Source organism: Staurois parvus, unplaced genomic scaffold (assembly GCF_062004578.1).
Source record: "Staurois parvus isolate SC_StPar_1 unplaced genomic scaffold, SC_StPar_1.0 ptg000475l, whole genome shotgun sequence".
NCBI lineage: Eukaryota > Metazoa > Chordata > Amphibia > Anura > Ranidae > Staurois > Staurois parvus.
In genome coordinates this window covers 4,382,785-4,405,849 of record NW_028318271.1, presented here as the reverse complement: position 1 = coordinate 4,405,849, position 23,065 = coordinate 4,382,785, and the positions used below count along the sequence as shown (strand labels likewise).

The following is a 23,065-nucleotide window of genomic DNA, read 5'->3' as shown; positions in this document are numbered from 1 at the left end:
AAAGACATCCAAGAAAATCTGCCATTTCTGATCAAATGGCACTTTTATGCATACAAGACCAGAAAGAATGAAAGAAATCTGCTTGGTCTCCACATACCTAAAACCAAAGAGGGGAAGGTTTAAGTCCCAGTTTTTTTTTTTGGGGGGGGGGTCTTAAACCTTCGTGAAAAAAGGGGGAGAGAACAATGTTCTTGGACAACTTGCCAGCCAGCTTGCTAACAACCGAATTAACCTGTCTAACAGTATGCGTTTATAACAGGGGTTTAGTTAGCACACATTTGCAAATACATACGTAAGCCACAGAGCCACGACACGGCACCCTGATCATCTGTGGTCCTAACTCTAAAATTTGTGAGTCCCCATAGTAGAGGCACATGCATTTAATGGATAGATCAAGGGCAGGTGGACCTGAGGGAGCCACCCCTCTTAAAGGCAAAGGAGTGCACTGGACCCCAGCATGTAGCACAATGGCAACCAGGGTCCTAGTGCACCCACGTACCAAAAAATCAAACATGCATAAAAGTGGCCACCCGCCCAAGTCTATAACTGGCTTATGAAGCAAGGACACATAAACAGGCATCACATAGTGAAAAAAGGGGGAGAGAACAATGTTCTTGGACAACTTGCCAGCCAGCTTGCTAACAACCGAATTAACCTGTCTAACAGTATGCGTTTATAACAGGGGTTTAGTTAGCACACATTTGCAAATACATACGTAAGCCACAGAGCCACGACACTATGTGATGCCTGTTTATGTGTCCTTGCTTCATAAGCCAGTTATAGACTTGGGCGGGTGGCCACTTTTATGCACGTTTGATTTTTTGGTACGTGGGTGCACTAGGACCCTGGTTGCCATTGTGCTACATGCTGGGGTCCAGTGCACTCCTTTGCCTTTAAGAGGGGTGGCTCCCTCAGGTCCACCTGCCCTTGATCTATCCATTAAATGCATGTGCCTCTACTATGGGGACTCACAAATTTTAGAGTTAGGACCACAGATGATCAGGGTGCCGTGTCGTGGCTCTGTGGCTTACGTATGTATTTGCAAATGTGTGCTAACTAAACCCCTGTTATAAACGCATACTGTTAGACAGGTTAATTCGGTTGTTAGCAAGCTGGCTGGCAAGTTGTCCAAGAACATTGTTCTCTCCCCCTTTTTTCACTATGTGATGCCTGTTTATGTGTCCTTGCTTCATAAGCCAGTTATAGACTTGGGCGGGTGGCCACTTTTATGCGGGTATTAAACCTTCCCCTCTTTGGTTTTAGGTTGTAAGGGTGTAGGTGTTAGGTAAATTTAGTGTGGCTCCTCTGTAGGCAGAGGAGCAGGGGTTTAATTTGGTTAGGAGGATGTGCAGTGCTTCACAGGCTCTATTACCTCCCCTGCATTCTGGAACTTATTCAAGGTTTCCAGATTATAGTGGGGGAGGGGGACAGAGGCTGCAACCTGAATATTCATGGAATTTCCACCAATCCCTCAAAAGGTGGGATCAGAAGGTTAGGAAGCAACCCATAAATACCCAGAAGCCTGGCGGCTAGGGGAGTCCAGGGTCCAGTCATCTGGGAGGGTCCCCTGTGCTGGGGGCAGAAGAGAAGAGAGGAAGAGAAGAACTCCAGGAGACAACCCAGCCTAAGGTCTCAACTAAGCTCAGCTGAGGACGTAAAAGCCAAGCCAGAGGGACAGCCTGTCAGCAGGTGCCAAGATAGCTGCAATTCTGGAGACTAGGAGTTTCAAGTAGGACTGAGTAAGTACGCAAGCAGCCATCCCCCCATAGAGAGATAGAGGACAGTGAAGTGCAATACCTCACGTCAGGACCAGCTGTAGCCCAGTGCAGTGCAATCAGCTAGTGGCACATCATTTTTGTCCACTTTGGGACTAGAGCAGCCAGGTGGAGTGCAATACAGCCAGATGATGTGTCTTCCCTTTTTCTTTATTGGAAAACATTTTATTTCTGCATCAGTACTCCCACAGCAGTGCAAAACAGGTTACATCTTGTTACATAGCAGCCAGAGACTTAGCAAGCCCTCAACCTTTTGTACATAGTCCTACAATGTTTCTTCAGTTCGGGGTATCCCATGTTCCCATATCCATCCAAGTTCACTGTTCTAAAATAAAACATCAAATACCAACAGTTTACTGAGCCATCTGGAAGCCTGTGAAAATGCAATTTGCCTGTCTGTGGGTGCTGTAAGGGGAAAATAGGCCCAAAATCTAGCCTCTCCTTCGGAGGTAGGACTACAGTGAGCTAAAAGATTACTGTTTGAAATCTTTGTTTTGACTTTTTAAAGGGCCTTGGTAGAATTAGAGATTAATTTAGATTATTCTTCATCTGAAGAAGTTTTTCTATAGGTGACTGGTAGGGGACAAGCATGTTCCTTTTGACATTTTTAACATATAAATAGAAGATTATCAGCACACAACAATGATACAGAGGTGGCATTGCCCAGCAGGATATGAGGATCCCTCTTTGCTACAAATGTCTATGCAGTGTAGTGCTACCCTCTTGAGGGCCACTGGATTTTTGGGTCCCCCTAAACTCTGCACAACCAGGCAACACGTATTTAACACACTTTCATCCAAAGTCAGTGAAGCACTACAACCTTAAGAGTCACTAGAAGATTTGGGTCCCCCTATAGACCAGCACATCATGGCATCATGCATTTCCACAAAAGCTTGTATCCAGAGTCAGAAATCAGTCCTTGAGTTTCAGTTTTGTTGTTTTATGTGGGGATTTTGAACTGGCATAGGGTTAGAGGTGTACAGGATGCCCAAGGGTACTGATAAACTGAGGACAACTTCCTGGAACTATTTACAAGCCTTCTCTGTAGCATAGTCTTTTGTTGGAGAGCTAGCCAACGTTTCCTCAGTGTACCACCCCAGACCCTAGATGAACTTTTCCTCTTCACCCAGAAATCTGGAGGTACTCCTGAACAGGGGATGTGCTTCCTGCCACTTTAAAAGATCAAACATCATTGGTAGATAGCTAATCTGGTTTCTCATCAGAGTGCTCCCTCCCCTATCTGCCCAAGGTGTGTAGGTGTACGCACTCAGATCCTCTCCTGCACCACTTTTGGGTTGGTGGCTGCTACCAGGCCTATCAGCTGGGCCTCTTCTTCCCTGCCATACAGGTGGTTCTTTTTCAGAGGGTCAGTAAGCTCTGAGCTTTCCTCCTTTCCAGCTCCAGGCCTGCAGGTATGCCCCATCCCACTGGACCTCCTCACGGCTTCCTTCCTTCAGCTCAGCCTCACATCTTCCACCCGAACTTTCTCTCCAACTCTGCATTTTCCTGCCACTGAGCAGGCTGCAACACTTTTAAGGGTGCCCAGCCCCTTGCTAACCCATTGTTGGGGATTGGCTAAGACTCCTCAAGAGTGCAGCCAGCCACTCTTCAGATCCATTCACTGCCTCTAGGGCCTCCCTCCAAATCCCTAGAGCAGGGGGAAATTCCAGAAGGGCTGGCCTTTTAGCTCTGACCACAATTTGATCCCTCTCTAGCCATTACACCTGGGCTGCTGCTCAGCCCCTGTCTGACCATTGGAGTCTAGCTCCCCCTAGCTAAACTAGGAGGGTGCTACATCAGTTAAACAGACCATGAGCTTGTTTTTGTTTTTGTTGTTTGTAGTAGGAGATATCAACTTGGATGGGGTCTAAAGGTATATCTGATGCCAAGGAAATGTAAAACTTTGAGGACAACTTCTGTACGAAAAAAATGTGGACCAAAATCAGCAACAGTCTCTTTAAGGAGCACTGAGTCTCCTTTGGTATACCTCATCAGACCCCAGGTGCAACTCTCCTCATCCATCTGGATGTCCTGAGGGTCCTGGATTCCAGAAACCACTGTGAAGCAGAATCAGATGAGGACTAGTTTGGCATTGCACCTGACCGCCCTCTCCCTTCTGTGACCCAAGGGGTGTTGAATTACTCATACTGTCCTGTCCTTTAACTTAGTGGGTTGCAGCTGCTTTCAGGCCTTACACTGGGCTGGCTCCTTCCCTGCTGACAGACTGTCCTCTGTAGGAGATTGTAATGTAGTGGAGATCCTCCTGTCTGCTTCAGCCTGTAGGTAGGCTCCCCTCCCAGGCTCCACACTCCAGCACCTTCCTTAGTCCATCTTCCACCCAAACACCAGCACTACTCCCTTGCTGCATGGGCTCTCTCACATTTAAGGGTTGCTCTTAGCCTCCGTGCCAGGCTTCCTGCCTGGGGATTGGCCATGTTCTCTTAAATATGCAAATCTAGGCCTCCTCACCTCCTCCGCCCCTCTTCTAGAAAATTCCTCTAGTTTCTAGAAGGATGGGAGGGCTCCAGAAGCCCTCACCTGTAGAGCCTCTCACCCTGACCTGGGGTAACCTCACTGCCTCACTCTCAGGCTGACTCATCTCTAACAAGTCTCTGACTATCACACAAAAAAAAATCTAATCCAGAGGGTGCTGCAGCAAATTTATTATTTCTTGAAAACTGGCTTGCAATTTACAAAATAAAAATGTTCCTACTGTTTAGTGTTCATACCTTTACATCTTCATAGAAAGATCACAAACCCTGTCTTTGTAACAAATGTAAAAAAGGAAAGAATAATTACCGAATCCATCACTTTGATCAAATGTTTTTGTGATTGTCTGGCAGCTTGAGCCGTCTCCCAGGCAGATCCCACATCGATCCTCAGTGGCATTTGAATTTATTTCGTAGTCACAGCCAATCCTCTAAAGGAAACATAATGTTACAGGCTGTCAGCTGCGATGATACTAAAACACAATTATATTAGATTCAAAGTATCGAGTGGAATAAACTGCCGTTCAGCTTTGCATTTTAAATATGACCTTATCTCCTGTGCTCCTGGCACAAGTTATATCACTTGACAAAAAAACTGAATGCAGACCAAAAACTCAAGGCAGTAGAAACCACAAGGCCCCAAAGAACCTCACAAATAAGCCCAGCCAGAAACTAGCTGGATTTTTAGGAATGATAACCTATGTAATTACCCCGTCACTAGACAAAAAAAACTACACATCTATAAGCGCTGAAAACAATTTTGTATGTCAGGGAATTGCTGCGGGTAATGCTGCGCTGCAGCACACATCCATTGGCAAGGAGCGTTGAGGTGCCAGAATGAATGGCAGCACATCTCATAAATTGCAACTGTGCCACATAAGATACATTGAAACAATCTGGAATTGCTAAAGGCTCAAAGCGGACCTTCATCCTATAAAATACCTTATATGGCCTTCTCCCCCCACCCTACAATTACATAGTTAGTCTGGCTGAAAAAAGACAAAAATCCAACTAGTATCCAATACCCAGAGTTGATGCAGAGGAAGCCAAAAAAACCCCATAAAGCATGATCCAATTTTCTCCAGTAGAAGGAAAAAAATCCTTCCTGATCCCCGAAGAGATAATCAGATATTCCCTGGATCAACTTTACCTATAAATATTACTATCCAGTTATACTTTGTGAACAATTGGATATTAGGGATGCACCGAAACGTTTCGGCTGAGAACACCCATCTCGGCCGAAATGTAAAAAAATCACCGATACAGGTGCCAAAAAAACCCTGCCCCTCAAAGCTGCCCGCCCGCCGCCGCTGCTCGGTAGTTCAGTCCTACCTGAGAAACCATTGATCCTGGCGTTGGGCATAGAGATGAGAGAAGGAAAGATGGCCGCCACACATCTCTATGCCCTTGGAGGAACGGAGCGATGTCACTTCCGGTTCCGGCCATTTTTAAAAATTTTTTTTTTAAAAGCACCAGATCAGTGCTTTTTTTTTAATCTAATGCTTAACATTGCAGAGGAGAGATGTGGGGTCCTATTGACCTCATATCTCTCCATAAAGAGGGCCTGTCACTAATTATTTCTATCACAGGGGATGCATGCATTTCTTGTGATAAGAAAAACAGTGATTACAATTTTTTTTAAAAGGAACAGTGCAAAAATAAAAAAAAAACATTAAATAATTTTTTTTTTAAGTTTAAAGTGCCCCTGTCCCCCCGTGCTCGCACATAGTGGTGAACGCATACGTAGGCTATGCCCACATAAGTAAATGGTGTTCAAACCACACACGACCTCCTCTGTAACTTTACACTGCTAACCTGTAGATATTTTTAAAGTATCACCCATGGAGATTTTTAAGCACCACAGTTTCACGCCATTCCACGATCGTGCGCAATTTTAAAGCGTGACATGTTGGGTATCTATTTACTTGCCGCAGCATCCTCTTACATGTTTTACAAAACAATTGGGGTATATATTTTTTCTTGTAATCAAAGTGTATTTTTTTCCAAAAAATATATATTCATTTTTAAAAGCTGCACATTTCGGTTTCGGATTTATTTTCAGCCAAGTGCATTTTGAATTTTCGGTTTCGGCACCCGAATTTTCATTTCCGTGCACCACTATTGGATATTTTTTTAAAGGTTCCTGTTCTGTTCTCGTTACACGTTCTCCTGTGTATAACTCGACATGCAGCTAAACCCTCCTGTTCTGCATTGAGCCAGACTGAATATAATCTTGATGCTTTATTAACAAAAACAGGGTGGGGTGAAACTACTCGGAAAAACAGATGAAAGATACATACATTCAATGCATGAAACATACAAAAACACAATGAAATAACTAGGATGCAGATGACAATAAGTCTATGCTCACCAGCGATACTGCCTGTAGGGGGTGTAGATTTAGTCCATCAACATGTCCAAGATGCAGATGTTTCTTTTTCTTAGAATAAGGGATGATGGGAGCTCTTATTAAAACTAAACAGTCTCTAGCTTCTGTAAAAAAGTACATTTATTACAGGCTCCCTCTAGTGGCCAAATGTGATATTGCAGGGAGAACAAACAATTTCCTTGCTGAAGGCAGAATAGTTTCTAACATTTTTGTGCTGCAGTGCAGCTCTTCCTTCTTTCTTGCTTATGCAAGAATAACTTTCAACCCCCGCTGCCTCCTAGGATGTCAATGTCACACAGCGCTGGAGGTAGTTTCATTAACAGGTGAATGCATGCAACCAGTTTCCACAGATGTGCCACAGGACTTTTCCAGGACCCAAAGGACTGTGCCCTCACAGGTGCTTTCCCATACATACACAAAGATGAAGCAGGCATAGAAGTCCCAAGTGTATGTGCATGCATCCCTGCTGGGACCTGAAGACCGGCATAGCCTTTTAGCACATCTTTAAACTTGCCATATTGTTGATGAAAAATTATTTTTAAGTATAGACAGTATTCTTAATGCTAAACCCCTTCTATTGCTCTTCACCTCCTCCAAATCTCCAAATTCTTTTTTTTGTCACTGTGGTCTGTCTTCCTGTTAGAGGTTGGCTACATTCGTTCTCTATGGTCCCACTATATGTTTTTTTTTAATGCGTTTTTGTATGCATTTTTTTGCATATATTTATATTTAAATTTTGATTATTTACTAATGTGGCTTTTTAGCCTATATCTTCTTGGGATATTTACTCACCTTTATCTGTGTTTGTTATTCTATTTTTCATATTTATTTTTTCACAATTATTTTTATCCATTTTTCTTTTTCTCTTTCTTGGTTTATCTTTTTATTTCACGCCACTTTCCTTTTTTCTTTTCTTCCTTTCTTGTTGTTCTTTGAGATCACTACTTTTGATACAATGGTTTTATATGTCTTCTTACAATGTATTAGGAGGCGTACCCTCAGGATTCAGGAGTGCTTATTAGGACAGGTGTAATTTATTAACTAATACCTATATAAGACAACACTTTTGTTGTTTTCTTTGTTATGATTAAGCAGGAGATCGTGTGAAATACGTTAACAAGTCCTGTATTCATGTCCTGGAGTTTTGTGTGTCCTATGGATTAATAAATACACATTATATTCATCTATCCTCCTATGTGCGGCTGACCCTTCTTCCTATTGCATCGTGTGTGCTGGCAAGCCAGAGCCTGCACCTGTTGTGGATTGATCTGGATTGTTTGCCTGAGCGGTATACCTTTTGTCCTATGTAGGAACATAGCCATTCTTTCCCAAGATGGACTATGCTCTTTGGGATTTGTAGTGTTCATAGAGCAGTGTACATGACTGCAAATAATGTGTACTGCTCATTCCAAACAATAGGAAGTTAGGGGGTAAAGGAGAGGCTCAGAAAAAACAGATTACAGGTCCATTAAGTAGTGGATATGTGTCACAGTCGTGCATACAAGAGCCAGGCACAGGCTCTCACTGTATTAACCTCTTGCCGTCTGCCTGCTGTTTATAAACGGCAGGGCGGTGGCACTCTAGGGGCGGGTTGCCGTTCCTAAACAGCACCCGCCTTTTCTAGCTGTGCGCGCTCCCTGGGAGCGTGCACCACCGCGATCCGGTGTCCGCTGTGTCCTCCGGACACAGTGAAACACCGATCGTCGAACGGGACCTCTGTACGAGGTCCCGATCATGTGATCACAGGATTGGCGAATCAGTGATCACATGCAAAGTAGTAAGCAAGATGTCACTTGTGACATCATTGCTTACTACGTGTGAAATCTGTGAATGATCACAGAGGTCACATGGTACAAGGCTATTCACAACAGCCTTGTACCATGTGACAAGCTGTGACCAATCACAGCTCACTCAGTACTTCTCAATGACTGCAAGAATGCAGACAGAGAGAAAGAGAAATGATTGCTTTTACATCCTATATAGGTGTAAAAGCAATCAGTGTAAAAAAAAAAAAAAAAATCTTCATCACCCCCCACAAGTAGTACAGTGTCACCATGGAGACACTGTACTGCTAGGGTGACAGTATGTAAAATAAATAAATAAATAAAAAATAATAATATAAAAAAAATAAAATAAAAATGTAAAAATTTTTTTAAAAAAATTATAATTTTTGGTTGTAAACTAATTTGGATTTTTTTTTTTACTAAATAAATAACGGAATACATTTTGGCCAAGATTTATGATGAAATATTATTTATTTGCAAAATTTTATTTAAAAAAAATAGTAAAAAAAATAAAAATCCCAGCGGTGAATAAATACCACCAAAATGAAGCTTTATCTGTCTCAATAAAATGGTAAAACATTCATATGGGTACAGTATTGCATGACCGCGCAATTGTCATTCAAAGTGTGATAGCGCTGAAAGCTGAAAATTGCCCTGGACATGAAGGGGGTAAAAGTGTCCGGACAGGAAGTGGTTAAGAAGTCTTCCAGTATCCCCTCATTCCCCCTCCCTCAGGAATGCGATCAGCTTGTGATGCTGAGCCCCTGCCTAACAATTCTTTGCCAAAAATGGATTGGCTTGTCCATGGTAGGAAGATACCAGTTGATTTGGTGTAGAAAAATAAGCTGTTATGTTTTGGGTGTAGTCAGAGAAGTGAGGACTGCCTGCGTGCAACATCTCGCAGAGAAAGAGAAAAGAAGATCTCCCTGCCTTAATATCGAAACTAACAGTGGGAGATCAAAGCATCCTTTTGGTCATGAGACTTGAAACTGCTTAAGACCAAGGCCGACTGGCAAGTACTTTAACCCTTTAAACTCCTTTCTGTTATCTGTTTGCTGTGCTGTTATGCTCTGTATTTTTATATATATATATTGGTTACATCATCTTTTCTGTAAATATTTCTACTGCACCCTTTTGACCTTTTAGTAATAAATCTTACTTTCTAAAAGTGTTGAACTGTTTCTAAAGCTCCTGAATATAACTTACGAATCCCTGCAGCTGAAGAGCGCTACTATGAGTATTTAACCCTCTGTATAACCGGTCTGTAGAGATAGCGGGATACTGACGGTTAACCAACCATCCTAGTGTATTGCTGAGTTTCCTCTTTCTCTGTATTAAAAGGTGGTGGTGGCAGTGTGAAGGGTTAATTGTGTAATTAATCTGACCCAGTAACAAGCGCATTCAGGGCTGCCGGTACATCAATTGTGGTCCAATTAGCTGGAAAATCGTTGTGCAGGGTGCAGCTGGGTGCGGCATTGTTACGCGGTTTTAGATTGGATAGTCCTTCGGTCACGAGTTTGGTGAGAAGGGTTGGGGTCTGACGCCGCGCCCATCACAATATGTATGGATTATTTTTGGAAAGTAAGATTATCGTTTAGTATTACTTTAAGCTGCTTGTATTCTTTACAGTGTATGCCCCGGTGGACATAAATTTAAGTCCTCATGCACACTGGACGTTTTCAGAAGGCTGGTAACTATAATGGTGTAAAGTCACGTTAAAAATTTGTGTTTTTCAGCTTTTTTAAGCATTTTTGCATTAGCATTTAGCGGAGCTTTGCCACATTTGCATTGTTTTAACAAAAAAATATTTTTTTTGGTCAAAAAAGTCCAAAAACGCCAGTTTACCGCGTTTTACAGCGTTTTGCCACATTTTTCAGCATTTAGAGCATTTTTACAGCTACAAATCTTCTCTAGAAACCCACTAGTCCTGGGTTTTTTTTCCAGCAAAAACAAAACGTTGATTACAGTCTATGTGTGTATGGACACATAGGATAACATGCTGGGGGGTTTACTGGCTGTAGAAAAAAATGTCAAATGCCAAAAACAGCCTCTGTAAAATCATCCCGTGTGCATGAGGACTAAAGCTGAACTCCAAATACCAATAACTCATTTAAATATATTCCTAGCCATACAAGATGTAAATCTACTTTGAGTGCACCGAATGCCTTTGCACACCAAGATTCAAATAAAAATTGCATGGCTCCTGTGGACAGTGGGGCTATTTACTAAAACTGGAGAGTGCAAAATCTGGTGCAGCTCTGCATAGTAACCAATCAGCTTCCAGGTTTTAGGGTTCATTTACACTTCAGCTGATAAACTCACGTTTAGGAACTTTTCTGCATTTTTTTCAGCAGCCCCTGAACTCTCCCTAATGTTTCCTATGTGTCCATGTACACTATGTTGTTTACAGGCAGTTGAGTTTACAGTTGTTTTTTGAATGCACCAAACTTGCGGTCAAGAGTAGATTTTATCAGCATTTCAAATGCCAAATGCTTGTAAATGTGTGTAAACGCATTTAACCGTGTTTGCGTTTAGAAGCGTTTTTTTAACTGTTCTATGACCAGATGCTGCCCAGAGCCTTTTTTCATCATCAGAAATGCATGCAAAGTGTTTTCAATGTATTCAAATGGACCCGGTACACCAGCGCAGTCAGTTCCAAGGAAAAAAATGGTAGAATGTGCTGCATTATGCTCATGATGGGATCCATAGTGAAGACAACCAGAAAAGACAGGTCATCTCAACACATACTACACTCTCTGCTTCTGCTCTCTCTATTTCTCCTAAAATGTCTGAAATAGTTAATTTTTTACTATTTTTCAGTGCATTCTGGGCATTTTGGAAGGTCTCCTGAAGTTATCTTAAAAAAACGCTTCTAAATGCAAACGCATATAAACGCAGTATGCAAACGCAGCTAACAGACGTTTTTTAACCTACGTTTTCCAACAGTCAGTTTCCATCGTTCAGAAGTGTTTTCCAAACTCCCCGTGTACATGGAGCCTTATTGTCAAAGCTTAACTGAACAAACTGAAGTTAGAAGCTGATTGGCTCCCATGCACAGCTGCACCAGATTGTAATTGCTCCAGTTTTAGTAAATCTAAATGTCTGCTTATCCCAAAGTTCAACCCATTAAGCAGGAATTTCCCAAAATTCAAACTGTGAATGACCAGCATAACGGTTAGAATTTGGAAAAATCCAAACCCATATTAACCACCTCCCGCACGCCATATAGTAATATGACGGGCGCAAGGTGGTTCTCTCGTTCTGGGATGACGTCCTCCCATTCTCACTGCGCATACGTGGCTCAGGAAGCGCGCAGCGTGGCGATTGGCGGATCCGATCACGGAAAGAGCCGAAGATGTCAGCTCGGTCATGTGATCAGCTGTGTCCAATCACAGCTGATCACATGTAAACAGGGAAATGCCGGTTATCGGCATTTCTCTCCTCTCAAGCTGTCACGCTGACAGAGGAGAGGAGAGCCAGAAATCGGCTTTCCGCGGAGGGGACATGTACACTGATCATCAGGGCACTGATGATCAGTGTGCCCTGATGATCAATGTAGCCCCAGCATTGCCACCTGTCAGTGTCCATCAGTGCCTTATGTCAATGCTCATCAGTGCCTCATGCCAGTGCCACATCAGTGCCACATATCAGTGCCTACCAGTGCACATCAATGCCACATATCAGTGCCCATCTGAGCTGCCTTTCAGTGTCACCCATCAGTGCCAGTCAGTGCCACCTATCAATGCCAATCAGTGCCAGTCAGTGCCACCTATCAGTGCCAGTCAGTGCCGCCTATCAGTGCCAGTCAGTGCCGTCTATCAGTGCCAGTCAGTGCCGCCTATCAGTGCCTGTCAGTGCCGCCTATCAGTGCCTGTCAGTGCTGCCTAACAGTGCCAGTCAGTGCCACCTATTAGTGCCAGTCAGTGCCGCCTATCAGTGCTGCCTACCAGTGCCATATATCAGTGCCATGTATCAGTGCTGCCTTTCAGCGCCCATCAGTGATGCCTGTCAATGCCCATCACTGCCACCTACCAGTGCCTCCTCATCAGTGCCCATCAGTGCCACCTATCAGTGTCCATCAGTGCAGCCTATCAGTGCCCATCAGTGCAGCCTCATTAGCACACATCAGTGAAGGAGAAAAATCACTTATTTACAAAATTTTATAACAAAAACTAAGAAAAAACATTTTTTTTTCAACATTTTCAGTGGTTTTTGGTTTGTTTAAGAAAAAATAAAAACACAGAGGTGATTAAATATCACCAAAATAAAGCTCTATTTGTCACAAAAAAATGATAAAAATTTCATATGGGTACAGTGTTGCATGACTGCGCAATTGTCATTCAAAGTGCAACAGCGCTGAAAGCTGGAAATTGTCCTGGGCAGGAAGGGGGTAGAAGTGCCCTGTAGGCAGGAAGGGGGTAGAAGAGCCATGTAGGCAGGAAGGGGGTAGAAGTGCCCTGTAGGCAGGAAGGGGGTATAGGTGCCCTGTAGGCAGGCAGGGGGTATAGGTGCCCTGTAGGCAGGCAGGGGGTATAGGTGCCCTGTAGGCAGGCAGGGGGTATAGGTGCCCTGTAGGCAGGCAGGGGGTATAGGTGCCCTGTAGGCAGGAAGGGGGTATAGGTGCCCTGAAGGCAGGAAGGGGGTAGAAGTGGCCTGTAGGCAGGAAGGGGGTATAGGTGCCCTGTAGGCAGGAAGGGGGTATAGGTGCCCTGTAGGCAGGAAGGGGGTATAGGTGCCCTGTAGGCAGGAAGGGGGTAGAAGTGGCCTGTAGGCAGGAAGGGGGTATAGGTGCCCTGTAGGCAGGAAGGGGGTATAGGTGCCCTGTAGGCAGGAAGGGGGTATAGGTGCCCTGTAGGCGAGGGGTTAATAACACAACATTACCACCTGGAGGTTTCTTGAATTTCGATTCTATACTTGTATATATGGAGAGGCTGCACCAGCTACTCCCTGAGATGACAGCAGACACTTAAATTGCCACATAACAAAGTGCTGGGAGGATTACATGAAGGAAAAATGAATACCCCCCCCCCCCCTAACCTTTGTAGTTAAGAAGGCTGTCATTTTACAGGCGGTTGCCGTGGTCCTGCTCCTGTGTCCAGCTATGGCAGGAAAATTCAGTTGAGAGCTCTCATAAGCACACTGGTGACAGTTATCAGCAGAGGCATGATTTGAATGTTACTGGCTGAACCTGCTCATTTGCATATCTTTGCAAAGGATTCTGGGAAATGGGTTTTGCCACCTCAGGGTTGATCAAATCTGAATTATTTGTGTTTTTAGATGGTTTATAGAACCAGAAAGATTTGGGTGTGAACATACAAGCCAAAAGAAAGATTTTAATGTTAAATTCAAATTTGACTCTCCATAGGTTGATATTTTGGTAGTTTGGGCGGTTTAACCACTTGCCGACCGCGCATAGCCGAATGACGGCTGCACCGCGGCCGGCTAGTTCTGGGTGGACGTCATATGACGTCCTCCCAGAACGCGCTCTCCTGCGCGCCCCAGGGGGCGCGCACCCGGCGATCTCCGTGATCGCTGTGTCCTACGGACACAGCTGATCACGAGATGTGGTGAAAGGCCGATCCCACCGGCCTTTTACCACGTGATCAGCGGTGTCCAATGACACGCTGATCACAGGAAAATGCAAGTGCCGGTTCTCGGCTGCACTTTCCTCACGCTGTCAGATCGTGAGGAAAGTACTGCCGAGAACCGGCAGTTGTCAGAGCGGGGATCGGCACCGATCATCAGGGCACTGATGATCAGTGCCCTGATGATCGGTGCCCAGCAGTGACCCCCGCAAGTTCCTCCCAGCAGTGCGCCCACTAGCCCTGCCCACCCATGCCCAGCAGTGCCCCCACCTGTGACCAGCAGTGCCCCCACCTGTGCCCAGCAGTGCCCCCACCTGTGCCACTCTGCAGTGCCACCTACCTGTGCCCAGAAGTGCCACCTACATGTGCCAGCAGTGCCACCCACCTGTGCCCACCAGTGCCACCCACCTGTGCCCACCAGTGCCACCTACCTGTGCCCACCCACCAGTGGTGCCCACCAGTGCCGCCCACCAGTGCAGCCCAGCAGTGCTGCCAGTCAGTGCCACCAGTCAGTGCCCAGGGGTTGTGCCAGTCAGTGCCGCCAGTCAGTGCCCAGAAGTGATGCCAGTCAGTGCCGTCTATCAGTACCCATAATCAGTGTCACCTATCAGTGCCGCCTATCAGTGCTGCATATCAGTGCCGCCTATCCGTGACCCCTAATTAGTGCTGTCTATCAGTGCCGCCTATCCGTGCCACCTCATTAGTACTGCCTATCAGTGCCCTTTAGTGCCGCCTATCAGTGCCCATCAGTGCCGCCTATCAGTGCCCATCAGTGCCGCCTCATCAACGCAAATCAGTGAAGAAGAAAAAATACCTGTTTGAAAAATTTTATAAAAGAAACAAATAAACTTTTTTTTTTTTTTCAAATTTTTTGCACTTTTTTTAATTTATAGCGCAAAAAGTAAAGCGCCCAGTGGCGATTAAATACCACCAAAAGAAAGCTCTATTTGTGAGAAAAAAATGATCAAAATTTCATATGGGTACAATGTTGCATGACGGCGCAATTGTCAATCAAAGTGCGGCAGCGCTGAAAGCTGAAAATTGGCCTGGTAAGGAAGGGGGTATAAGTGCCTGGTAGGCAAGTGGTTAAAAAGACTCGAAGTTACTTAGCAGTTTGAGAGGTTGGGAAAGCTCAGTGACCAGGTGTGAAGGATCTCTGGGGCCAACCCAGTGACACTGAGGTGATGATCTCTCTGAAGTTCATTGATACTGATGCGAGGATCGTTCAGCAATTACTGACAGGAGTGATACTAACATTAGGATCTCTCTGGGGAGTTCAGTGATACTGACAAAGGGGATCTGATCTAATGACGTTCAATGATACTGACAGATGAGGATCTCACTGGAGAGAAGTTCAGTGACACTTAGGCAATAGACGCTTCTCTCAGCCTAGAACCCCATTCCAGAACACTTGGAAGCTGAGCATGATGGTTGTTCCCTGTGCCTCTCCTTTTTATGTTTTTTATGTGTTTTTGCATTTGAGACCCCTTACTGTTATCTCACATATAGATTATTATTATTATAGACAAATTTACCGCCCTAACAACTCCCACAGTTTTAACACTACATAGACAAGTAATATACCGAAACGTGCGGATTGTTCCCGATCGGATTGCTATTACTTTGTGGAACGTTTCGCCGAATGGTTCACGAAATATCGGCGTTTTTTGTGGTGAAATTTTCCCATAGGAATGAATGGCGCAACTAGAGTGGGAGCTGACAAAGCTAGAGTGTGGAAGGAAAAATCAGGACATGATTTGTAAACTGCCATCACTCCCTCATTTTCAAGCCCACCTACACAAATCTTATATCAAAACGTTCAGCTATCCCTGCTGCCACTAACAATGTCCACGGCTAAGCCACAGTCCTGATAGTTTTCACAATATGACCATTTGTTTGCAACTCATGCCGCCCATTGACTTTCATTGAAACTTCACTCGCAGCCACCTGAAATTTGAAGGGACATTTCTAAACTGCGACTGTGCCTTCATGTTTAGTATTTCAGAGACATACTATGCATCAAAATGTAGGTCTGGGTCTTGTGATTCTCACAATATAAAGCTCTTTGCTGTATTTATACTTTTAAAACCACAACCATTTGAACATGGCAACCATAAGTGAACTGAGCAAGTTGTAGCAGTTTGTTTATAAAAGTTCCTCTCAGCTTGCACTAGAGTGAGTTGCCATAACAACCCAGCTGTGTCAGCAGCCAGCAGAGTGACCAAAGCTACTCCGCCCACTCCAGTTGTAGACTACTGCTGCAGGCAAGAACACTTCACACAATTTCCCCAGAAATTGTAGATTTTCTAGTAATAATTGTACAACTAGTCCAGAGTGCACTCTAGGTCCAATATACGGCCCAATGTCCCCTGAGAGGTAACCCATAAGCAGTAGGTAAAGGTCTCAGTGTAGCAGGTGTAAAGGGATAGTCTTTAATCCCAACTCTTCAGCCGCCTAGCGTTGGGGCCCAGTTGTACCAAACTCATTAGTCCGAATCCAGCTCAGACCACCAACATGCAGCAGTGATGGTGCACCTTAGACAGTGATGTTCACTTTCCAATCTCCCTCATGGCAAGAGGAAGATGTGTCCTCTGCAGCCTAAGAGAATGCAGCCATTTCCCCTCCACCTGGCAATCTCCTATTGGGAAATGCCGTTCAAAAGCTCTTGATTACAGTAGAGTCTGTCTTCTCTGGACTACAGTTCCCACAGTGCAATGCTGCCTGACTCAGCCTATTGAACTCTTCCTGCTCAGCTGCTCACCCCTCTTGCTGTTAACCAGTTCAGCGCCACAGGGCAGCAGCTGCAGCCAATGTTGGGATTTTCTTTCACTGTCAATGATAGCAGTATACAGGACATAGGAAGGATGGATTTCCCTAATGGGGGCCACAGATAACAATACAAACCTGACAGGGGGTCCAAGTCCTCTCCATTGTATCCAAAACCAAAATTTTTTTATAAATACACAGGTGTTCTGTACATCTCCGTGCAGACAATCCCATTGCTGTCAGTTTGGACTCAGTGACTGCTGCAGCTCCCAACGTGACATTCCTGCAGGTTCAGGTGCACAGCCCCGAATGCACACATGGTCCCAGGCAGCACTAAAGTGGGATTATAGTCCTCCTCAATAGACATGTGCAGAGCGAAAAATTGGTTTTGTTTTGGATCTATTTGTTACGTTACTAATTTATTTTCAATGCAGTCGTAAGGAAATTCATTTTGTTTCGTTTCTTTTATTCGTATTCAACCAGATTCAAATTCTTACAATGGATTTGAAATATTTATTGTGAAGAATAGCTGGTTCTATTCTATTCAAATCTTTATTTTCTATTCAATTCTTCTCTGTTCTATTCCTTTCTATTTTGTTTTACTCTATGCTTTTCTATTCTATTTTTTCTATTCTGTTTTTTTCTATTGTATTTTATTTGACTATTTTCTATTATTTTCTGTTTTATTCTTCACTATTCTTTTCCTTTATTTTCTATTCTATTCTTTTACTTTCTATTCTAGTCTTTGATATTCTATTCTATTCTGTTTTATTCCATTCTTTCAAAATTAGAATTTCACAAGATGGCTATAATCTATTTTATTCTATTCTATTTTGTGTCTACTCTTTTCTATTCTATTCCTTTCTATTCTGTTCAATTATTTTCTATTCTATTCTAATTCTATTTTTTCTATTCTATTGTACTATTTTTTTCTATTGTATTCTATTTGACTATTTTCTATTCTTTTCTATTTTATTCTTTACTATTCTTTTCTTTTATTTTCTGTTCTAGTCTTTGATATTCAATTCTGTTTTATTCCATTCTGTTCAAAATTTGCATTTCACAAGATATAATCTATTTTATTTTTTATTCTATTTTGTGTCTACTCTTTTCTATTATATGCTATTCTTTTATTTTCTATTCTTTTTTCCTATTTTATTATATTTGTTTACTCTTTTCCTTTCGATTCTATTCAATTATTTTCTATTCTATTCTTTTATTTTCTATTCTAGTCTTTGATATTCGATTCTGTTTTATTCCATTCTATTCAAAATTTGCATTTCACAAGATATAATCTATTTTATTTTATTCTATTTTGTCTACTCTTTTCTATTATATGCTATTCTTTTATTTTCTATTCTTTTTTTCTATTTTATTATATTTGTTTACTCTTTTCCTTTCTATTCTATTCAATTATTTTCTATTCTAATTCAATTTTTTTCTGTTCTATTCAATTCTGTTCTATTCTGCACTATTCTTCTTTATTCTTTTCTATTCCATTCCTTTATTTTCTATTATATTCTTTCATATTCTATTCTGTATTATTCTATTTTATTCCATTTTACACAAAATTAAAATTTCAAACGATGGCTATATTCTTTCTGTTCTATTTTCTTCTTCTAGTCTTTTATTATTTTTATTTATTTCAGGTACTTATATAGTGCTGTCAATTTACGCAGTGCTTTACATATATATTGTACATTCACATCAGTCCCTCACCCTCAAGGAGTGTACAATCTGAGGTCCCTAACTCACATTCATACATACACATACTAGGAACAATTTAGACAGGATCCAATTCACCTACCAGCATGTCTTTGGAGTGTGGGAGGAAACTGGAGTACCCGGAGGAAACCCACGCAAGCACAGGGAGAACATGCAAACTCCATACAGGAGGCACCATGGTTAGGAACTGAACCCATGACCCATTTACCACTAAGCCACGGTGCCACCCGATCTATTATCTATTGTGTTCTTTTCTATTTTATTCCTTTATTTTCTATTCTTTTATTTTCTATTCTATGCTATTCTGTTTTATTCTTTTTTTTCGAAATTCGAATTTTGGAAGATGCCTATATTCTAATACACACAGTCTTTGAAGGAAATTAACAATATTCAGCAATATGTTTATATTTCAAATTTGTTTTGGAATTAATTTTCAACCGGATAAAAATTTTTACAATGGATTTGAAGCAAATTAATCTAATTCAAATCGAAAATATCAAAAATATCCAAATAGCTGGTTGTAGTCTATTAGAATGTTGGAAGACAGCTATATTCTTTCTATTTCTTTCTTTTCTATTCTATTCTTTTATTTTCTACTCTATTCTATTCTCTTTTCTATTATATTCCTTTCTATTCTAATCTATTCACTTTTGTTTTACTCTATTCTTTTCTATTGTATTTTTCTATTCTATTTTACGCTGTATTTTTTTCTATTCTATTCTATTTGAATATTTTCTATTCTAATTCTTTTCTATTATAGGCTATTCTTTTCTATTCTATTCTTTTCTATTATATTCTATTCTGTTTTATTCCATTCTATTCAAAATTCGATTTTCAGAAGATGGTTATATTCTATTCTATTCTGTTTTGTTTCTAATCTTTTCTATTATATGCTATTCTTTTATTTTCTATTCTATTTTTTTCTGTTCCATTCTATTTTGTTTACTCTTATTACTTTTTATTCTATTCTACTCTATTCAATTCTTTTCTATTCTATTCTAATTCTATTTTTTTCTGTTCTATTCAATTCTTTCCTATTCTATACTATTCTTTTTTATTCTTTTCTAATCCATTCCTATATTTTCTATTCAATTATATTCTTTCCTATTCTATTCTATTCTGTATTATTCTATTCCATTCTATAAAAAATTCTAATTTAAAAAGATGGCTATATTTTTTCTGTTCTATTCTTATTTTTTTATTCTATTCTATTCTGTTTTATTCTATTCTATTATTTTGTAAGTTCGAATTTCGGAAGATGGCTATATTCTAATACACACAGTTTTTGATAGACTTCAACAATAGTTAGCAATATGTTTATATTATAAATTTGTTTTTGAAATTCAATTTCATTTTTCTAATTAGTTTCAAATTCGGATAATGTGTTATTTCGGACAAAATTTAGTTTTGTTATTTCAGATTTGTTTAGATTCGTTACTATTGTAATTCGGAAATTCAGATACATCCGAAACTCTGAATAACAAAAATTTTGTCCGAATACCGTACACGTCTACTCAACTTTATCCAAAATTTAAGAAAACTAAAACAAACAGAAGTTTCACCGGGGCATACACTGTAATACCTTCTTAGAAACCAACCTGGAACAAGCATGTAGATTGAATGTTCAGATTTTTATCAGTTATAGACATCACACTTTCAATACTTAGATTGCTGAAACAGAGCAGGTGTAGAGGCTGGGATTCTTGCACTGTATGTTAATGAGGGCAGACTTGGGTCAGGCTCACACACTGTTCAAAAAACCGTACAGGCAGCCATGACACCTCCTCCTGAGGAATATCTAAGAGATTAAAAAAATACACTTTAAAGTAGTTATAAAGTCAGAAAGTTTTTTTTACTTTAATACATTCTCTGCATTAAGGCAAAAAAAAACCCTCCCCACTACTTGTTCCCCCCATCCCCACAGTTAACTGCCCTCTCTCATGACCCAGTGCTGTCCTGGCTGCAGTCCTGCTCTCCCCTCTCCCTAGTCTCATAGGAGACTACATATACTAGGTCTAATTTTAGACAAGACCTACCAGCATGTCTTTGGATTGTGGGAGGAAACCAGAGCACCTGGAGGAAACCCATGAGGGCACAGGGAGAATATGCAAGCTCCAGACAGGTGGTACAGTGGTTGGGATTTGAACCAACAATCCTAGTGCTGCCAGGTGGAAGTGCTAACCATTTAGCCACTGTGCTGCCCCTTACCTTTCTAGGCGTTTCTTCAAAGCAAGCCTTAGGGCAGACTGCAACTGATTTGAAAGTGAAAGTGGAGGGACAAAGTAGGGTACTTGGCGACTTTCCTCTCATTAACATACAATGCAGAACCCAAGCTTATTGTGAGGACAGACTGTGTTCATATCTAGTTTACAACCAATAATGAGATCTACCAGCACAGTATAGACAGGATTTATTATGGTGAACTTAAACTCCACAGCCCCCTCCTTAACATTACATAGAAGGGGTGTTGGAATACAGTGTTCATGTATTTTATACAACTATATAAGTATTCAAGAGAGATATATTCTTCAACCAGTAGATGGCAGTGTTTATAAGTTTGTAGCTGCAGCTATGGTGAACTTTGTCTTTTCCCTGAATAAAGTTTCCTGTTTCCTTCCTGCAGTGAAGCAGAAAAACACACGTAGACTATGCACTGTTTGTTCTGTAGGGCTATATACAGAATTTAAAGGGAACACTTCAGTTTTGGAGTTTTCAGAAATGAGCAAGTAAATGTAAGCTTAATTTTTTTTAGGTTACAGTATGCTACATAAATGGGAGAGGGTAACAGATTTTTTTTTAAACAATTTTTATTGAATTTTATATAATAAGTACAAGAATATATCTTGGCATACAAATCAATGAACCATCACATGTAACAACTACGAGCACAAAAGTCAATACAACAGATGTAATGGGAAAGAAACAGTGTCAGGTTAGACACAAATAGTACAACATAACAGTTAAACAGAATAAACCTCAAAATGGAGCAAATCCTTAGGAAAGGAAGCTTGATTACAGTGGTCTGAACTAACAAAAAAAAAACCCAGCTCTATCGGAGAAGACATGTGAGGAAGGGTATTCTGTGGGCTAGGAATCTTAATGAGGAGCTCTGAGACAAGGAGGAAGGAAACTGTGGGGAAGGGCTACAAGGGGAGTTGGGTACCTGGAGTTTACCCAAAGTATTGGTTAGTTGAGCTTTGAGATACCAATCTGAATATCGGAAGGGTTCTATAGGAGCGGCTAATTCAGGAGGGTTAAAAGAATGCTCCATGAGGCGCCTCCATCTTGAGATAAGGTGCCATGAAGATTTGAAGTTTTGAGTGATGGTGTCCAGCTTCTCCATGTTAAATAAGGTAATAATGCCCATGTCATCATCTTGAACTGTGGGGGGTTAGGATGTATCCAGGCTTGCATGAGGGCTCTACGAGCTACTAAAAAAACAAATGTGTATCCACTGGGGAAGAGTGTTAGGATGTGCAACTTTGCAGGGTCTTGGTAACTGAAGAGACAAAGCATAGGGTCTTTGGAGAGAGAAACATTGTATAATTGATTAATGCACCAAAGAACTCGATCCCAGAAATTCGAGACTTGGGAACATTCCCATAGACGATGGAACAGGGTAGGTCGGGTGTAATCACATCAAGGACACGTCGGGCAGGCAGCGACAGCTGAGTTCACTGAGAAAGGATAACAAGCTCGGTGGGTGATTTTAAATTGAGTTTCATGCCATGTTTTGCAGAGAACAAGTGAAGTCATTTTCCTGTATCCTGACAGAATTTTGTCCAGAGTTTCGTCCTTAGACAGTATGGGAGACCATGGCTTGAATGGAGTAAGGTGGTATTTTGCAGACTGATGAGAAATTAGGTGAGAGTAGATAGCCCAGATGGAGTAGAGGTCCTGTCCCAGTAGAAGGACCGTTGGAAAGGATTCTATTTTGGGGAATAGCACATCCAGAGGAATGTTACAACTGATGATGGTAGAAGATGTGAGATCCAATAATGAGCATTTAGCAGCTAGCACTGAAAAGGGTTGAAAGGAACACTGGATATCATCAAAGACGGAGATAACCTTAGTAAATCCTTTACGAGACCATTGGGTAAAAGCCACATGCTCACTTGCTGGAGGGAACATAGGGTTTCCAAGGATAGGTAGATAGGGGGATATCAGTAGTGGTAGGCCAAGAAATCTCTGCATTTTCCTCCAGCCCAATACTGTGTTTCTGATCAGAATATTCGATAGGAGAGGCCCAGGTAAGGCCTCAAGTTTAGAATGCAGAATGGCTGAGAGATGCAGTGGAGACACCAAGGCCTCCTCCAATCTTGTTGATTAGAGGAGGGTAATTAAGGTAGTAGAGAGACGATGGTTCTCTGCCTATATGAATGCCCAAATACTTAATTAAGTGCTTATCTATACTAAAAGGGAAGGATGGGAGCCAACGTGTAGAACTAGTATGATTTAGAGGTAGTACCTCACTCTTATCATAGGGAGCTGATCATGGGAATGAGAGGCATGGAGACCTGAGAAAAACCTGAGTGAATTAATACCGATACTG

At 41.7% G+C, this 23,065-nt stretch overlaps 1 protein-coding gene across 1 annotated transcript in view; it reads right to left on the bottom strand.

Moving 5' to 3' along the window:
* Positions 1-23,065, bottom strand: part of ADAMTS12 (ADAM metallopeptidase with thrombospondin type 1 motif 12) — a 696,444-nt gene that overhangs the window by 173,618 nt on the left and 499,761 nt on the right. Inside the window, exon 14 of the mRNA XM_089689453.1 lies at positions 4,575-4,695. Coding sequence (XP_089545579.1) covers positions 4,575-4,695 — 121 coding nt within the window. The remainder of the gene's footprint in view (positions 1-4,574; positions 4,696-23,065) is intronic.